Here is a 19,439-nt window from a genome sequence, read left to right on the forward strand (position 1 = left end):
ATTTCACATATTTGTAGCAAACATACAGTTAATATTTATCTTTTTTCTTCAGACTTTATTAATTTCCTTTAAAAATAAGTCTTTGTACAAAGTAGGACATACAATTACTCTAGGGCTACAAACTTCTGTGGAAAATAAAAGCAAGTAATTTTTTTTGTATTTTTAAAAAAATGCTTATGTAAAGATGAACAGTTGTTGGTAACATAAAACAGCCACATTCTCCTGGCTGGTATGGGTCCACTTAGCACAAACATGCAAGGCAAGTAAAATACACAGCTTATCTTTCAGTATAAAGAATAGTTTATAGTCCCAAAGAAAAACAGTAGATAGTTTGTTATGTGCAGCCTGTTATGGACTTCTGACAATGTCGAACAAAAAAACAGATTATTCTCAGTATCTGAAATAAATTATTTGAAGCTCTCTGCCAGGCAACAGAATAATCACAAACTTTTTCCACATCTCCCTTTCCACTCTTCCACAATCCTTTTGTGTAAAGCTTTTCCTTGACTTTCTTTCAATTAGGTTCAGATCAAATTTGAACTTAGTTTTCCATTATTCTGGATTTTTCAGAAGAGAGATTAATCATTTCTGCAATGACCTGATTTTCTTCATTACTTTCAAATCTCACCTGATTCACCATTAGTTAGTGCCTTCATTCCAGCTATGTTCTAATGTATTTGCTGATAATTGCACCATGTCCAGCACTATTAGCAACTTCAACATATAAAGTCATGCCAGAACTAAACCATTCAGCTCATCAAGTCTGCGCCATGGTTAAATCATCATGGCTAATCTGATAATCCCCAAATCCACTTTTCTGCCCTTTCCCCATAACCCTTGAATCCCTTACTGATTAAAAATGTCTGTCTCACCCCTGAATACACTTAACGATATAGCCCTACATCCTTCTGTGGCAATGAACTATATAGATTCTCTACCCTGAGTGAAGAAATTTCTCACCTCTGACTTAAATGGTAATCCCTTACTTTGAGGTTATCCCTTTTGGTTCTAGTCTCTTCCCAAAAGGGGAAACAACCCCTCTTCATTTATCTTGTCAAGTTCCCGATTGATCTTGTAATTTCAATAAGGTCAACTCCAGACTTCAACCTCTCCTCATAAGAAAATCCCTCCATATCCAGGATCAACCCAGTGAACTTTCCTGCACTGTCTCCAATGCTAGTATATTTTTTCACTGATAAGGGGAACAAAATTGCTCACAGTATTTAAGTGCCTTGTATAGTTTCATCCAGATTTTCTTATTTTTATACTTCATTTCCTTTAAAATAAAGGTCAGCATTCCAACTAAAAACCAAAAGAGCTGTGGATGTCGTATATCAGGAATAAAAACAAAGTTGCTGAAACTGATGAAGGGTCACTGGATCTGAAATGTGAACTTAATGTTTTTTAACTTCGTTTTTTAACTTCACAGACGCTGTCAGGCTCATTGAGCTTTTCCAACAACTTTATTTTTGTCAGCATTCCAACTGCCTTCCCCATTATCTGCTGAACTTGAATGCTTGCATTTGTGATTCATGGAAAAGGACTCACAAATCCCTCTTCTGTAGCTTTTTGTACTCTTTTCTTCATTTAAATAACATTCAGCTCTGTTATTCTTTCTACCATAGTGCATAATCTCTCATTTTCTGAAGATTTTGCTATTGTCCAAGTTTTTATAATCTCTCTATGCTGATATAGACTAGACTCTGGTGATATTCTCACTGTTTGCCTTCCCACCTATTTTTATGTCATCTGCAAACTTGGCTATAATACATTCACCTTCCTCATCCAAGACATTAATATATATTGGAAATGACTGTGATCCCAGCACAGTGACACTCCACTGGTTACAGGTTGCCACCCTGAGAATAACCCCCTTATCCCATTCTGTCTTCTATTAATTAGTCATTCCTTGGACTGTGCTAATACATTAGCTCCCAATACAATGGGGTCTTGTCTTATTAAATAGCCTTATGTATGATACCTGGTTGAACAACAAATGGAAATCCAAATAATACTATCTTTACAGTTTCCCACTATCTATCCTCAAAGAATTTTAATAGATTTGTCAGTCATGGTTTCCCCTTCATGAAGCCACATTGACACTGCTTGACTATGTTATTTTATATCTAAATGCACTGGTGTTACCTTCTTTTGTAATAGATTCTAATATTTTCTCAATGATGCTAAGCTAATTAGCCAACAGCAGACTGCTTTTTGTTTCCTTTTCTTTTTCAATAAGAGTGCTGCAATGCAGTTTTCTGAGCCCTGAAGCTTTTCCAAGGATTCTTGAAAGATTGCTACCACTGAACCCAATATTTCTGTTGCTGCTTCATTCACTATCCTATGGTGCAACCCATCAGTTCAAGGGACTTATCAGCCTTTAGACCCATTGGGTTTCCCAGTGTTTTTTTCTTTACCTACAGTAATTGTATTTATTTCTTTCTCCTTTTTGCCCTTTGATTATTTAGTATTTTTAGAATGCTATTACAGTCTTTTCCTGTGAACACTGATACAAAAGTATTTATTCAACTTCTCTGTCAGTTCCATGTACCCAATTATTATTCCTTAGCCTCATTTCTCTAAGGGGCCTATGTTCACTTTGACTTCTTTCTTCTTTTTTCTATATTCAAAGTTGTTTTACTTTTCTAAAATAAACTGGCTAGTTTGCTCTCAATATTTATTTTCTCTCATTTTTCTTAATCACTTTCTGTTGGTTTTTAAAGTTGCCATATTGCATGGTTTTTCTTTCAATTTGATATTATCCTCAACTTCCTTAGTTAACCATGGTTGAATTGAATCTTTCTTCCTCACTGCAATTTATCTTTGTTGTGACCCATGACTGTTTGTTTGTTTTTTTAAATGCCTGCAATTGTTCATGAATTGCCTCTTCTGCTAAACTCTTTTCCCAGACTACGCCAGCCATCACTACCTTCATTCCATTGTAATTACCCTTACTTAAGTTCAGCACAGTTGTTTCTGACCCACATTTTTCACTTTCAAACTGAACGCTAAATTCTACTGTGTCACAGTCACTGTTTCCGACAGGATCTTTTCCTCTGAAATCATTTATTATATTTACTCCTTTTTATAGATTACCAGATCCAAAATGATCTGATCCCTGGTTGGATCCATGACACATCATTCTTGGAAACTGTCACAAAAATATTTTATGAATTCTCCCTTGTGGCTAGCTTTGCTAATTTGCTTTTCCCAATCTACATGAAAATTAAAGATACTCTCAATACTGCCTTATTTATATGTCCTTATTATCTTCTGATATATTCTCTAGCTTACAACATAGCTATTGTTAGAGGGCCTCCAGTCTTCTTGCACCAGTATCTTCTTTCCCTTTTCATTTCTTAGTTCTTCTTCTTGTGAAAGGATTCTATATCTTCCAATTTCTCACTATTGTACTGCCGTCAGTTCTGACAAAGCTACTCTACCATCCTTTCCTTCATCTGTCCTTCTGGACATAGTTCTAAATATGCAGTTCATACTTTTAATCTACTTGTAACCATGTCTCTGTATTGTCTATAAGATCATATGCATTACCCTCCATTTGTATGACTGATTTGTTAATGTTGTTCCAAATGCTATGCATATTAAAGAGTCATTAATTTTGCCTTTTTACCATTTTCTTGTCTCCTTTTGATCCTATTTGATGTTTTTCTTTGTTAATGTTTGTCCACTTAGTCCCTTCCTGTCCTCTCTGGGTATCACTGCCTAAATAGCTGCCCTGCAATATGCTAATTCTTGTTGTATTGTAGATGTACATTTGCCCTCGCAGAGATCTTCCATCTTCTACTTAGTTTAAAAGCCCTCTAAGCCCCAGTTATGTGATTTAATCTGGGTTGATAAGTGGAAGGGGATATAAATGCTGTGGTTACAAAAGCAGGTCACAGTCTTGGAATTCTGTGGCAAGTAACTCACCACCTGATTTCTCAAAGTCTGTCTGCCACACAGCATAGGTCAGGAGTGTAGTAGAACACAGAACATTACAGCACAGTACGGGCCCTTCGGCCCTCGATGTTGTGCCGACCTGTCATACCGATCTCAAGCCCATCTAACCTACACTATTCCATGTATGTCCATATGCTTATCCAATGCCTTAAATGTACCTAAAGTTGGCGAATCTACTACCATTGCAGGCAAAGCGTTCCATTCCCTTACTACTCTGAGTAAAGAAACTACCTCTGACATCTGTCCTATATCTTTCATCCCTCAATTTAAAACTATGCCCCCTCGTGCTCGCCGTCACCATTCTAGGAAAAAGGCTCTCCCTATCCACCCTCTCTAACCCTCTGATTATTTTATTTGTTTCAATTAAGTCACCTCTCAACCTTCTCTCTAATGAAAACAGCCTCAAGTCCCTCAGCCTTTCCTCGTAAGACTTTCCCTCCATATCAGGCAACATCCTAGTAAATCTCCTCTGCACCCTTTCCAAAGCTTTCACATCCTTCTTATAATGCGGTGACCAGAACTGTACACAATACTCCAAGTGCAGCTGCACCAGAGTTTTGTACAGCTGCAGCATAACCTCTTGGTTCCGGAACTCGATCCCTCTATTAATAAAAACTAAAACATTGTATGCCCTCTTAACAGCCCTGTCAACCTGGGTGGCAACTTTCAAGGATCTGTGTACATGGACGCCGAGATCTCTCTGTTCATCTACACTACTAAGAATCTTACCATTAGCCCAGTACTTTGCCTTCCGGTTACTCCTACCAAAGTGCAACACCTCACACTTGTCTGCATTAAACTCCATTTGCCACCTCTCAGCCCAGCTCTGCAGCTTATCTATTTCTCTCTGCAACCTACAGCATCCTTCGTCACTATCCACAACTCCACCGACCTTAGTGTCGTCTGCAAATTTACTAACCCATCCTTCTACGCCCTCATCAAGGTCATTTATAAAAATGACAAACAGCAGTGGACCCAACACCGACCCTTGTGGTACACCACTAGTAACTGGTCCTGGATGTGAGTTTGCTCGCTGAGCTGGAAGGTTAGTTTTCAGACATTTCGTCACCTTTTTTTTTATTTGAAAAAATATACTTTATTCATAGAATGTACAAAAAATAAAACATTTATACACCTACCCAGTCATGCAAGCCACTCCGGGTTACCCGGGGGTACGTACACCAACTAAAGGGAAAAAAAAAACAAAACAGAGAAAAAAGAAAACAAAGCAAAGAAACCGCCCCGGCAGTCGTCACCCCGCACAGTCCCAGTTGGCCCCCTGACCAGTTGGGGAAGGCGCCAGCTGGGCCCAGTTACCAGATAGGATTCTTTTCCCTTTTCTGGACGAGGGGGCTCATACGGTGGTCTTTCCCCACCGCGCCTTGGCGGCGGCTGCCCCAAGCTTTAGCGCGTCCCTCAGCACGTAGCCCTGGACCTTGGAGTGCGCCAGTCTGCAACACTCGGTCGGGGTCAGTTCTTTCAGCTGGCAGACCAGCAAGTTGCGGGCAGACCAAAGAGCGTCTTTCACCGCATTGATGGTCCTCCAGGCGCAGTTGATGTTGGTCTCGGTGTGCGTCCCCGGAAACAGCCCGTAGAGCACGGAGTCCCGCGTCACGGAGCTGCTCGGGACGAACCTCGACAAATACCACTGCATCCCCCTCCAGACCTCCTGCGCATAGGCACACTCCAGAAGGAGGTGATTGACAGTCTCGTCCCCCCCGCAGCCACCTCGAGGGCAGCGTGCGGTGGTGCAGAGATTCCGGGCATGCATAAAGGATCTCACTGGCAGAGCCCCTCTCACCGCCAGCCAAGCAATGTCCTTGTGCTTGTTTGAAAGTTCTGGCGATGAGGCATTCTGCCAAACGACTTTGGCAGTCTGCGTGGGGAACCACACGACGGGATCCACCCTCTCCTTTTCCCGAAGGGTCGCGAGGATACTACGTGCTGACCACTGCCTGACGGCCTTGTGGTCAAAGGTGTTTCCTTTCAAAAATTTCTCCACGAAGGACAGGTGGTACGGAACGGTCCAACTACTCGGAGCGTTCCGCGGCAACGAGGCCAGGCCCATCCTTCGCAACACCGGGGACAGGTAGAACCTCAGTAAGTAGTGACACTTGGTGTTTGCGTACTGAGGGTCTACGCACAGCTTGATGCAGCCACACACAAAGGTAGCCGTCAGGGTGAGGGTGGCGTTCGGTACGCCCTTTCCCCCATTTCCCAGGTCTTTGTACATGGTATCTCTGCGGACCCGGTCCATCCTCGACCCCCAAATGAAGTGGAAGATGGCCCGGGTGACCGCAGCGGCGCAGGTCCAGGTAATAGGCCAGGCCTGCGCCACATACAACAGTACCGAAAGCCCCTCGCACCTGACAACCAGGTTCTTACCCGCGATGGAGAGGGACCGGAGCGTCCACCTGCCCAGCTTCTGCTTAAATTTGGAGATACGCTCCTCCCAAGTCTTAGTGCATGCCCCAGCTCCACCAAACCAAACACCCAGCACCTTCAGGTAGTCTGTCCTGACGGTGAAGGGGCTGAAGGAGCGGTCGTCCCAGTTCCCGAAGAACATGACCTCGCTCTTACCCCTATTGACTTTGGCACCCGAGGCCAGTTCAAACTGGCCGCAGATGTCCAACAGCCTACTCACCGACCGACGATCGGTGCAGAAGACGGCGACATCATCCATGTACAGGGAGGTCTTGACCTGAAGGCCTCCGCTGCCTGGGATAGTCACGCCCTTCAGGCTCACGTCCTTCCTGATGGAGGCGGCGAAGGGCTCCACACAGCACACGAACAAGGCAGGAGAGAGCGGGCAGCCCTGCCTGACTCCAGATCTAACAGGAAAACTGTCTGATTCCCACCCGTTGATCGAGACTGCGCTAACGATGTTGGCGTAGAGCAGCCGGATCCAATTGCGGATGCCCTCCCCGAACCCCAATTTGGAGAGGACGTCCCTCATGTAAGCATGAGAGACCCTGTCGAAGGCCTTCTCCTGGTCCAGGCTGACGAGGCAGGTGTCCACCCGCCTGTCCTGTACGTAGGCGATCGTATCCCTGATGAGCGCGAGGCTCTCAGCGATCTTCCTGCCCGGCACAGCACAGGTTTGGTCAGGGTGAATCACCGACTCCAGGACAGACCTGACCCGGTTGGCAATGACCTTGGCCAGGATTTTGTAGTCCACGTTCAAAAGTGAAATGGGACGCCAATTCTTAATTTCTTCCCTCTCCCCCTTCCTCTTGTAAATGAGGGTGATGATGCCCTTCCTCATGGACTTGCACATTTCCCCTGCCCAAAGCGCACTATCGTACACCTCCAGCAGGTCCTGGCCGACCAGGCCCCACAGAGCAGAATACAGCTCGACCGGTAAGCCATCGCTTCCGGGAGTCCTATTCCTCTGCAAGGCTCTGGCCAGCTCGTCCAGGGATATCGGCCGGTCCAGCCACTCCCTCGTGCCGTCGTCTAAGACCTCCGTGATAGACGACAGGAACGACTCGGAGGCCGTGCTGTCCGTGGGCTTCGTGTCGTACAGTCCGGCATAGAAGGATCTGCTGATCCTCAAAACGTCGGGCCGAGACGACGTCACCGAGCCGTCGTCCTCCTTCAGCCGGCTAAGCACAGAGCTCTCTTTGTGCACCTTCTGAAAGAAGAAACGCGAGCACGTCTCGTCCTGCTCCACACAGCGGACCCTGGACCGGAAGATTATCCTGGAGGCCTCCGCGGCGAAGAGCGAGGCTTGCTGGCCCCTCACCTCGCGGAGGTCCTCCGTGACATCGACCCCCATCAACTGCAGAAGGAGCAGGTTCTGCACCCTTTTCTGGAGTCGCGACAGCTTTCCCCGCCTCTCTCTTGCCTTCTGAACACCCTTGAGGACAAAGAACCTCTTGATGTTCTCCTTCACCGTCTCCCACCAGTCGCCTGGAGACTCAAAGAGGGGTTTCACGGTTCTCCAACCGGTGTACTCCCTCTTAAGCTCCTCGACGTTCTCTGGGGTCAACAGAGTCGTGTTGAGCTTCCACGTCCCCTTGCCGCCCGGCTGGCCGTCCTGTAAGTGACAGTCGGCCAACAGGAGGCAGTGGTCAGAGAAGAACACCGGCTCGACACCAGTGGACCTGACCGAGAACGTCCGTGACACAAACAGGAAGTCTATCCTTGAGCGGATAGACCCGTCTGGCCGCGACCAGGTGTACCTCTGCTGCGCTCCGTCTGCAGGGGTGCTGAAGACGTCGAGCAGCTTGGCGTCCTTCACCGTGCCCATCAGGAATCTGGACGTGACGTCCAGTTGAATCCCCCCACCCGCTGTCCCCACGCCGGATCTTCCATCTGCATCAATGATGCAGTTGAAGTCTCCGCCTAGGATGACCGGCCTGGACGTAGCCAGCAGGGGTGGAAGCCGCTGCAGGACGTCCAACCGCTCACTCCGTACCACTGGGGCGTACACGTTGATCAGCCTCAGGGGAGCATTCCTGTAGGTGATGTCAGCCACTAGGAGGCGCCCCCCCACCACCTCCTGAACTTGAGAGATGGTGAAGTTGTGCCCCCGCAGCAGAATAGCCAGGCCCGAGGAGCGACAGTCGTTACCCCCCGACCAGATCGAAGGCCCACAGGTCCAGGCGCCGGACCATTTCCCGTACCTGCCGAGGTGCGGTATCCCGCACTCCTGCAGAAACAGGAGGTCCGCCTTGATGGTGGTCAGGTAGGCCAACGTGGACACACATCTCGCGGTTGACTTGACGCTGCGCACATTAATGCTCGCAATTCGTACCCCCATTGTGGGCAGTGACCGCAGTACCCTCCCCAGGTCCAAGGTCCAGCCCCTCCATCTGTCCCTTCATGCCCATTGCCCGGGCTAACTGCTGGACGCTCTCTGGGCTCAGGAAACCGTCTGTGCTGCCTTCCGGGTGGCATCCCCACGTCAGGGGTGCGGAGGCAGGAGGGTCCGGCTCCGGATCAGGCTGGGGATGTGCTGTTTCCTCCTTCCCGCCTGGAAGTTCCGGGGGGCCCTCCAGTGCTCCAGCGGCACTTGACTGGGTGTCGGAGTGAGCCTCAGGACGCCTCCCGTCACCTGGAAGCGGGGTGCTGCTTTCCTTCCCCCTCGAGACCTTTAACTTCTGCTTCGGGTGGGCCCTCTCCGAATCCTCCTCGTCAGAGGAGCTCTTATAGCCCCCCTGTAGCTGTCTCTTCCCTCCTGATTGTTGCGGTTCCTGGGCCCGTCGACGCACCTTCCTCCTCGCTTTCCGGACTGTAGTCCACTCCCCTGGGTCGCCTGTCGCCGCCTCCATTGGCTCCGGGTTGTCGGGGGGGAATGGAGCCTGCAGGGGTGCTTTGCTGGCCTCGGGCCCATCCTGCAGGGCTGGGCCCTCCTGCACGGCCTGGCCCTCCTGCACATTAGTGGGGTCCTTGCTGGGTCCTGGTGCCTTCCTCTCCTCCGGGGGGGCTGGCCCCGCATTTCCCCTGCCGGCGACCTGGGCGTAGGTGGTACCCCGCCGCGGGCATGCCCTATAGAAGTGGCCCGCTTCCCCGCAAAGGTTGCAGCTTCTCTCTCGTGGGCAATCCTTTGCAAGGTGTCCCTCCTCCCTGCAGTTCCTGCAGATGGTGGCTTTGCAGTCGGCCGCCATGTGACCTGACCTACCACAGGCATGGCAGACTTTAGGTTGCCCTGCATAGGTCAGGTAGCCCCTGCTCCCGCCGATCGCGAAGCTGGACGGTGGGTGTGCGACATTCCCGTCTGCGCCCATCCTCAGCGTCACCTTGACCTGCCTCTTACTCGTCCAGATGCCAAAGGGGTCCACCATGTCAGTTAGGTCCCCTTCCACCTTCACATACCTTCCGAGGAAGGTCAGGATATCAACTGCTGGCACATGCGGGTTGTACATGTGTACAGTCACCATACGGCTCCTCTGTGCTGGCATCACAAACAGTGGGACAGCGGTCAATACAGAGAGGGGGCCCTCACCTCCTTTCTCCTTGAAAACCTCCAGGAAGCGCTCGCAAAGCTTGGCACTCCGGAAGGTCACATCGTAAAAACCCCCTCCGGGGAAATCCTGCAGGCAGTAAATGTCCGCAGCAGCGAACCCACAACAGTCCAACAGGACCCTCTTCACGAAGAAGGTGCGGTCCACAGGTGCACCTTCATCCACCTTCTTTACGGAAACACGGATGGTGTTCCGGACCCCCTGACCTGGGGCACGAGCACTTGCCGCAGCCATCGTTGCAGGTTGGCTGCTCCCCTGAACCAGCGTTAGGCCGAAGCCAGCATTAAGATCCACTGGTCGCAAGGGCGCACAGCCAACCCGACGTCCTCCTTTCACCTCCAAGACTGCACTCTCGCCCTCTCAGTCCACAAGAGAGTGGGTCTTTATTGTGTTTGAGATGTAAGCTGGTTCACTGAGCTGTAAGGTTTGTCCCCAGATGTTTCGTCACCATTCTAGGTAACATCATCAGTGAGCCTCCGACGAAGCGCTGGTGTTACGTCCCGCTTTCTATTTATCTGGTTAGGTTTCCTTGGGTTGGTGATGTCATTTCCTGCGTTGGTGATGTCATTTCCTGTTCTTTTTCTCAGGGGATGGTAGATTGATTTGGAGCCCATCTACCATCCCCTGAGAAAAAGAACAGGAAATGACATCACCAACCCAAGGAAACCTAACCAGATAAATAGAAAGCGGGACGTAACACCAGCCCTTTGTCGGAGGCTCACTGATGATGTTACCTAGAATGGTGACGAAACGTCTGAAAACTAACCTTCCAGCTCAGCGAGCAAACTCACATCCAGAACCTCAACCTGAGCTACAAATCTTCTCAAAACTCACTAGTAACCGGTCTCCAGGATGAACATTTCCCATCAACTTCCACCTTCTGTCTTCTTTCAGCAAGCCAATTTCCGATCCAAACTGCTATATCTCCCACAATTCCATTCCTCTGCATTTTGTTCAATAGCCTACTGTGGGGAACCTTATCGAATGCCTTGCTGAAATCCATATACACCACATCAACCAACCGGTTTACTCTCATCTACCTGTTTGGTCACCTTCTCAAAGAACTCAATAAGGTTTGTGAGGCACGTCCTTCCCTTCACAAAACCGTGCTGACTATCCCTAATCAGTTTCATCTTTTCTAGATGATAAATCCTATCCCTTATAACCTTTTCCAACACTTTACCAACAACTGACGTAAAGCTCACTGATCTATAATTACCAGGGTTGTCTCTACTCCCCTTCTTGAACAGGGGATCCACATTTGCTATCCTCCAGTCGTCTGGCACTATTCCTGTAGACAATGACGAGCTAAAGATCAATGCCAAAGGCTTGGCAATCTCCTCTCTGGCTTCCCAGAGGATCCTAGGATAAATCCCATCTGGCCCAGGGAACTTATTTTTCTTCACCCTCTGTAGGAATTCTAATATCTCTTCCTTGTGAACCTCAATCCCACCTAGTCTAGTAGCCTGTATCTCAGCATTCTCCTCGACAACATTGTCATTTTCTAGAGTGAATACTGTTGAAAAATGTTCATTTAGTGCTTCCCCTATCTCCTCTGACTCCACACACAACTTCCCACTACTATCCTTGATTGGCCCTAATCTTACTTTCGTCATTCTTTTATTCCTTAAGTACCTATAGAAAGCCTTAGGGTTTACCCTGATCCTATCCGCCAACAACTTCTCATGTCTCCTCCTGGCCCTTCTGAGCTCTCTCTTTAGGTCCTTCCTGGCTACCTTGTAACACTCAAGTGCCCTAACTGAGCCTTCACATCTCATCCTAACATAAGACGCCTTCTTCTTCCACTCGACCAGAGATTCCACCTCCTTCGTAAACCACGGCTCCCGTGCTCTACAGCTTCCTCCCTGCCTGACAGGTACGTACTTATCTAGAACACACAGGAGCTTTTCCTTGAATAAGCTCCACACTTCTAATGTGCCCATCCCCTGAAGTTTCCTTCACTTGCCTGGATTACTGCAAGTCCAATGGCACTCAATCCTGACAACTTCCAGAACTAAGCAGCCCACTTGATCGGCACCAGATCTAACTCGCTTAACATTCACTCCCCCATCAACATTCAATGGCAGCATGGTGTACCATCTACAAGATGCTCTGCAACAACTCGTCAAAACTCCTTGGATAGCACTTTCTAAACCCACAATCTCTACCATCTAGAGCCATAAGAGTGGCAGAAATACGAGAACTGGCACATGGAAGTTCACTTAAACAAGTCTCATGCGATTGTAACTAGGAAATTTGTTACCATGCCTTCAGTGTTGCTGCGTCAAAGTCTTGTAACTACCACCATAACAGCACTATTGGTGTACCTGCATGGACCATATGGACCTCCAGTAGTTCAAGAAGACAGCTCATCTTTACCTTCTTATGGGCAATTAAGGATTGGCAAAAATTCTAGCCTATCTGGGAACATACACTCCATGAATGATTTTTTAAAATATCACGTGTGCATCCGGCCTTAAACCCGTCTATCCCATCTCTTGCTTTCCTGTTGGTATTATTTCCCAATGTGACGTTACTCATAGATCAAATATAAAACTGTACACCTAATTAAATAGAGTGCACTTCATTAATGCAGCACATCCATTTTCATCCCCCAAATCTGAGGTTCCATGAGTAAATATGCTCAGTCATACTTTTGCATGAATATACAGAAAAATCTAACTTGTTCAAGTAGTTACATAGGAATGACTAATTGAATGTGTGAGCCCACTGTGCCTGTCTCATTCCTAATCTACGAGAAACTCTGTGATTTCAGAAATGAAATGCTGTAATGGGTCAACCGAAGCTCCTGATCTGCAATCTTTTGTGTTTAGGCCTGGGAGGGTATAGGTAAAGATGGCGAATTTGAACAGTCTACTAAGAAAGAAACATATAGAATCTTTTCTAAGAATGTTAAACACATTAATATATACTTCATTTTAAATCTTGAACAAGATAATAATATTTATAAGATTTTATATTAACAGTCGAAAGAAAAACAACCCAAAGCTAGCACTGCTGCTGTCCTTAGTCATTAATAATAATCTCAATGTAGGTAGGTATGGTATTGTCACATAAAGTAATCTTTTAATGTCCCAATGTTTTAATTATCAATCTCTGTATAAAGAATAAAGGCTATGATTTTCTTTGCTAACAGTCCTTTATGAATACACCCAAATCAAAATTTACTTGGACAGCACTCATATTTCAACCAACTTTATAGCTATTTCTACACATTGCTGTTAAAGTTAAGGCTTACCGAAGGGATACTGGACAGTTTTCTTCAGAAAGGTGGTTCAACAGGTCTCTGAATTCATTGAAAAGTTCTGCCTTGCAAATTTTACACCTGCAAATAGAGATCCAAATTTATATCTCTGTACAAAGCATCAGGTTGATTGCTACTACAGATGTGTTGTGACTGCCAATTCCTTACCAATCCAGAAAATGCAGTGCAGTGCAAAGAAGTTTAATAGTATTTCAAGGGATCTTCACTTGCTCTTAGCTGCAAAGGTATCCAAGATTATTTTAAATATAACATTATGAATTCTACAGGGGCTTCCAGAAATTTACTCTTGATGTGGTACAATTCTGAAAGTTTTACTTTCAGCAGAGGAGCCATGGAGACTGGAGCAATCTAAGCGACAGGAAGGATAAATAAAATTCTTCAACCTCCCAACAGAACACATACGCACAGAGCAATATATCACTTGTTCTCTGGGGGCTGATGCATGAAAAGATGTGTTTCTCCATGAAGGGTGTCACAGAATGGTCAATTTTATTATCAAGATCTACAATAAACTGTCACAGCTCGCCCTGTGTAGTAAAGGTCATTGCAGCTTTGAGCTTCTTTACCTTTTGTATCCTACTGTCTACACATGACTTAAGCAACTTCTGTCAGTTTGCAGTTTATGCTTTCATAAAGCATATAACTAATGTCACATCTGCTGCAGCAAACACTTCCATCATTTTCCAAAAGTGGACAACCAGAAGTTCAGGTTACAGATCCAGGTTAGGGTATTTTAGCACATTTGTAGGTTTCCCTAGTTCTTTGTTGCATTGCCGGTAGCTACATCAGCCTGCAGACTGCTCTACATGTTAACTAACTTGAGATGGTCACTACAGAAATATGGCTGATTCTTAAATGCCCCACTAAGTCATTCAGAAGGAATGAACAATAAATGTTGGCCCTGCAAGCAACACCCATGAAAGAATAAAGAGAAAAAAAGTTATGCCCTTTGCATATCAAAATTGTTCCAAAAAATTTTTACTTTTACCTTCTTACACTACATCTATTGTGATTCTACTGTGTGGGTCTTAACTGCTCTCCTTCCTAATCAAGTGCCCCAATGAGACAGTCTCGGTGATTTCAGAATCTACAGTCACTTAAGCCTGAGAGGGGACAGATGCTGATTGCACAAAATTGACAGCTGTCAGGAACATCTCGCTCAGCTGGTGACCGACCATCCAACTGGTTAATCGTTTCATGGCTGGTGAGAATGCAGATTTGTTGTCATTCTGAGAGAAGCAATATGTTCCATTCACATTTCCTGACTACACCTGTTTATCTGGCTGCAGCTCAGGAATTGTTTTAGCTTTATGAAAGACTGCGTACCTGAATCATGAAGTCTCTATGCTCCACTACCTATAAAGCTTCACTTTTCAATATATGTTCTTAACTCTGAAACATTACCATGGATTTCATCCCCTTTGATAACCACCAGCACTAACTACAAACTTCTAAAAGACCCAGTTGAACTTCTGGATCTATACTGTAGGCTCTAGGATTTTTCTGCCAAGAATAAATCACTTTATCTACCTCCTAAAAGGACTTAAATTTGTGTGGTGAAGATTGTTGCCCGGGTTGTGGATGAGATTGCAGACTTGCTTGAAGAGCCGATGTGCTTGACTGCAGATGTTGTGTCATCCTGCTAAGTAACATCGTCAGTGTGTCTCCAGTGAAGTGATAGTGTTCTTTCCTGCATGTTTTTTACAGGCCTCGGGTTGCTGAGGTGGTTGGCATCACTTCCAGGTCTGTTTTTCAGTGGTTTGTATGTCGGGTCCAGTTCAATGTGTTTGTTCCAGTGTGGTTGTCCATTCTTGGTTGCATTGTAGTATAAAGGTTTTTGGCATGCAATTTCCCACTCATATCCTTGGAGGCAGCTGTGGGCATTGTTGATCGTAACCCTTATCATTCTGCAGCAGTTCTGTGCAACTGTTTTTGCGCCTGTTGATTAATGATCAGTGGTTTATACTTTAAGGTTTGTGGTAGTACCTGTTTTCTGAGGCATCTGTGCAGGAAGTATAGTTGTTTGCAAATCACACTCAGACGGATGGCATTTGTCTTCCACCTGCGGGCCAAGTTTGAGGATGTAGCACTCGTAGGTGTTTCAAGTTTTTGAGAACAACACTACCCACTCCATCCACTCCTCCCAAGAATTCCTCAACATCATCAAGGACACCAGAATAGAACAGGATGAGAGAATGATATCCTTCCATGTAACAGCCTATTTACATCCATAAACGTTGAAAACATCGACCTGGCCAAAGAGATAATTGCCACACTACTGGATGAATCAGGAAGGCAGGCACCCCACAACCTCAATAACGTCAACAAGGACAACACCCTGAAACTGCTGAATCTGTGCCTCACAACACACTTGGCCTTCAACAACCATATATTCAAACAAATCAACAGAACACCAAAAGGATCCCCAATATTAGGACTGAATGCAGAAGCAAAGGTTAGAACGAACAGCCCTCCTCACTGTATAACCCAAACTCTGAGTCCACTATTTAGATGATACCTTGATTATTATCAAATACACAAAACTAGAAGAAACCCGCTGACACACAAACAACACACTCACCGGAATGAAGTTCACAAAACAGGAAGAGAACAATAACTGACTACCCTTCCTAGACATACTGGCAGAATGTAAGAACAATGGGGAACTCCAGACTAGTGTGTACTAAAAGACCACACATATGGACCAGATACTTAATTTCTCCAGCAACCAACCCAACACCCATAAACAGAGCTGCATCAGGACATTATTCAAACAGGTCACAGCACATTGCAGCAACCCAGAAATGCACAAAGCAGAACAGGAGCAAACGGAATGGATACCCAAAAAGCACAATCCACCATCATCTATGCAACAGACCACAAGAAGACACCATGACCAGACATACCAGTCATCCTCCTGTACATCAAAGATGACCACAAGAGTACTCAGACCCCTAGGCATCAGGGTAGCCCATAAACTAACAACCACCCTGCAACAGCTACTGATGAATGTAAAGGATCCCATACCCACAACCAATAAAACTAACGTAATATACAAAATACAATGCAAAGACTGTGAGAAGCATTACAAACACCAAACTGGAAGAAAACTGACAATAAGCATACACGAACAGCAACTAGCCACCAAGAGACGTGACCAATTCTCAATACACACAGACAAAAAAGGACACGAATTTGCCTGGGACAACATATCCATGTTAGCACAAGCCAAACAGAGACAGGCCAGGGAATTCTTAGAGGCCTGATATTCCAACCGGAACTCTATCAACAAACACATTGATCTGGACTGATATACAAACCACTGAAAAACAGAACCAGAAGTAATGCCAACCACCCCAGCTAACCAAGGCATATAAATAATCAGCGGGACAGAACAGCAATGTTTCACCAGAGGCACACTGATGTTATCTAGCAGGGTGATGAAACATCTGTAATCAAACACATTGGCTCGGTGAGCGAGTCTACAACATTGGCCCTACTTAAAATTCATTTCTTTGGTCAAGCACTTGGTCACACCTTCATCTTTATCTATCATCTTCCTTGACTCAGCATCTAATTTTGCTAATGACACTGCATAATGGAGTACATGTGGTCATGTTCCTGAAAATTGTGACATTAAATTAGACAACTTTGAGAAGACAGGTTTCCCAAAAGAATGAAGCCAGAGTTAAGTTCTTGCGGACAAATTTTGCTCAGAAAAAAAGACAATGTACAGCTTGACATGCTGTTCCATATGCAGGCATTACTATGATCCTAGTTGAAAGAACATTCAAAACAATAAATCATAAAAGAAATTCCGTACAATTTTTGTACTTCAGATCTTTTGCATCAACCAACAACTTTACATCATTTTAACTTGAGGTTTCAAAGACAAATACATTTATGGACTGTAGACTAAAGGAATGGGTAAGTGAGTGCCTTACCTAAGGAAGATGTCTGCAGTTTAAAAAGAAATGAGTTGCAGAAACTCAACGTCGGTTGACTCTACAATGCTGCCTTATTTAAGCAGTGAGGGAGAATATTAGACATCTCAGCTCCATGGGTAGTTATTGGTTTTTCAGTCCGGGCCTGTTGTGTGTTCAGGAGTATTCAGTGTAGTGACAAACTTGTCATTGCTTCCTAGGTGAGTTACCGTATGAGTACTTGAACAGTACGGCACAAACATCCAGACTGTGAAAGAGAAAATGTGTCTCTCTCTCTTCAGTGAGTGAAGCTAAAAGAAAATCTGGAACAGCTAGCTATTGCTAATTCCTTTCTCGAAAGGAAAATACCTCACAGATACTGAAACAGCACGGTGAATGGAAGTTTGAGAACTGGTATGTCCACAACATCGTGGTCTGATCAAAAAGTTGAAAGGAATCATAAAGTAGCTGAAGGAAACCGACTCATCAGCAGCCGGTATCTGGACAGGTGCTAGAACAGTGCTTCACAAAGTATTCATTTTGTTCTTTCCCCGCCTGTAACATTGTAATCAGAGATAATGGGAACTGCAGATGCTGGAGAATGCAAGATAACGAAGTGTGAAGCTGGATGAACACGGCAGGCCAAGCAGCATCTCAGGAGCACAAAAGCTGACGTTTCAGGCCTAGACCCTTCATCAGAGAGTAGGTCCGAAACGTCAGCTTTTGTGCTCCTGAGATGCTGCTTGGCCTGCTGTGTTCATTCAGCTACACACTTTGTTATTATGTAATATTTGTGTCTTGTTTTGTCTCTGTATGTATGTTTGTATGGATGGAGAGGGGGTTGATTAAGTCAGTTGATTCAGTTGCAATGCATATGGAATGTTAAGTTAGCAAAAGCTTTCTTCCCACCATTGATTTTAAAAACTGTGCAATAAATAGCTGTTTTCTTTTTAAGTATAGAAACTTGATGAGTGTATTTACCTGTCAGGTAAAGTGGATACTCTGGGTAGTTTAAGGTTCTAAGAGTAGTGGGGGTTGATTTCCATTGCACCACCCCAGTAAGTCATGACTTGTTAGAGTGTACATTCATAAATGCCAGCATTCATAAATAACTTTTAAAGTAAGTGTAAAAATATAGAAGAAAGTCAACATAACTATGATAAATGTTAAAATAAAACCAATATGAAGTTGAAAAGCAGTAAACAAAAGTGAAAGGCACTGGAAATGAATGCAAATACCAAATACAGTCAAAGGAATATGTTAAAAAGGCAGTATTAAAGGCATTCTTATCAGATTGCATGCAGCATTCAAAAGATAGGTGAATTGATAATACAAATATAAATAAATGAAAATTATCAGGTGGCTATCATAAAGATGTGGCTGAAAGGTGACCAAAACTGGGATCTGAATATTCAAAGGTACCTGACATTTAAGAAGAACATGCATAAAAAGGAAATGGAGGAATGGCGGTGCTCATAATAAGTGATGGGATAAATACATAAAGATGTGGAGAATAGAAAAGGAGTAGGCCATTCAGCATTTTGAACTATTCAATCTATGTCTGAACCCTGCTCCTACTTTCTCCCTATATCCTGTGATCCCTTTAGCTCCAAGAACTATATTTAACTCTTTCTTAAAAATATTCAACATTTTGGCCTCAACTGCTTTTTGTGGCAAAGAACTCAGCAGGCTCACCGCTCCTCTGGGTGAAGAAATTTCTCCTCATCCCAATCCTAAATGGCTTACCTCATATTCTTAGACTGCCCCTCCCTGGCCATCAGGAAAGTCCTTTCTACATTTACACTGTCTAGTCTTGTTGGAATGTTGTCAGTATCAATGAGATCCCTCATCATTTTTCTAAATAACAGTTAATAACCAACCTGGTTCTCTTCATATATCAGAACTGCCATACCAGAATCAGTCTGGGGGTAAAGCTTCACTGCACTGCCTCATACCATAACATCCATCCTCAGATAAAGAGACCAAAACTGCTCACAATGCTCCAGATGTGATCTCTGCAAAGGCTGGCAAAGTGAGATGATGGCAAGGCAGGAAGCCAGTCAGTTCAGGGACCATGTTTCAGGGAGAGCTTGATGAGGCAGTGAGGTCTAATTAGAGGGGGGGGGGGGGGGGGGTACTACAATTATATCTGTATCCATAAGATTTTGCCCACCTAATTCCAAATCAGAATCAGAGACTTTTTCAGAGTTCCTGGGAATTGCTTGTCTGAAGCTCAGATCTACCAGGCAATTCCCATAGGAGTCAGGATATGAGAATTTCCATGGAGTCCCAACCTGCATT

The 19,439-nt window shown here is 45.1% G+C and overlaps 1 protein-coding gene across 8 annotated transcripts in view; it reads right to left on the reverse strand.

The window, feature by feature from the left end:
• adat1 (adenosine deaminase tRNA specific 1) overlaps positions 1 to 19,439 on the reverse strand; it is a 56,471-nt gene that overhangs the window by 3,358 nt on the left and 33,674 nt on the right. For 6 of the 8 annotated variants that reach the window (XM_048546610.1, XM_048546609.1, XM_048546608.1 and 3 more), the window contains one exon: positions 13,189 to 13,275. In XM_048546610.1, the coding sequence (XP_048402567.1) occupies positions 13,189 to 13,275 (87 nt within the window). Of the gene's footprint in view, positions 1 to 5,099; positions 5,146 to 13,188; positions 13,276 to 19,439 lie in introns of all 8 variants that reach the window. The other 2 variants (XM_059651736.1, XM_059651735.1) reach the window with 1 other exon arrangement.

Source organism: Stegostoma tigrinum, chromosome 16 (genome assembly GCF_030684315.1).
Source record: "Stegostoma tigrinum isolate sSteTig4 chromosome 16, sSteTig4.hap1, whole genome shotgun sequence".
In the NCBI taxonomy this organism is placed as follows: Eukaryota; Metazoa; Chordata; class Chondrichthyes; order Orectolobiformes; family Stegostomatidae; genus Stegostoma; species Stegostoma tigrinum.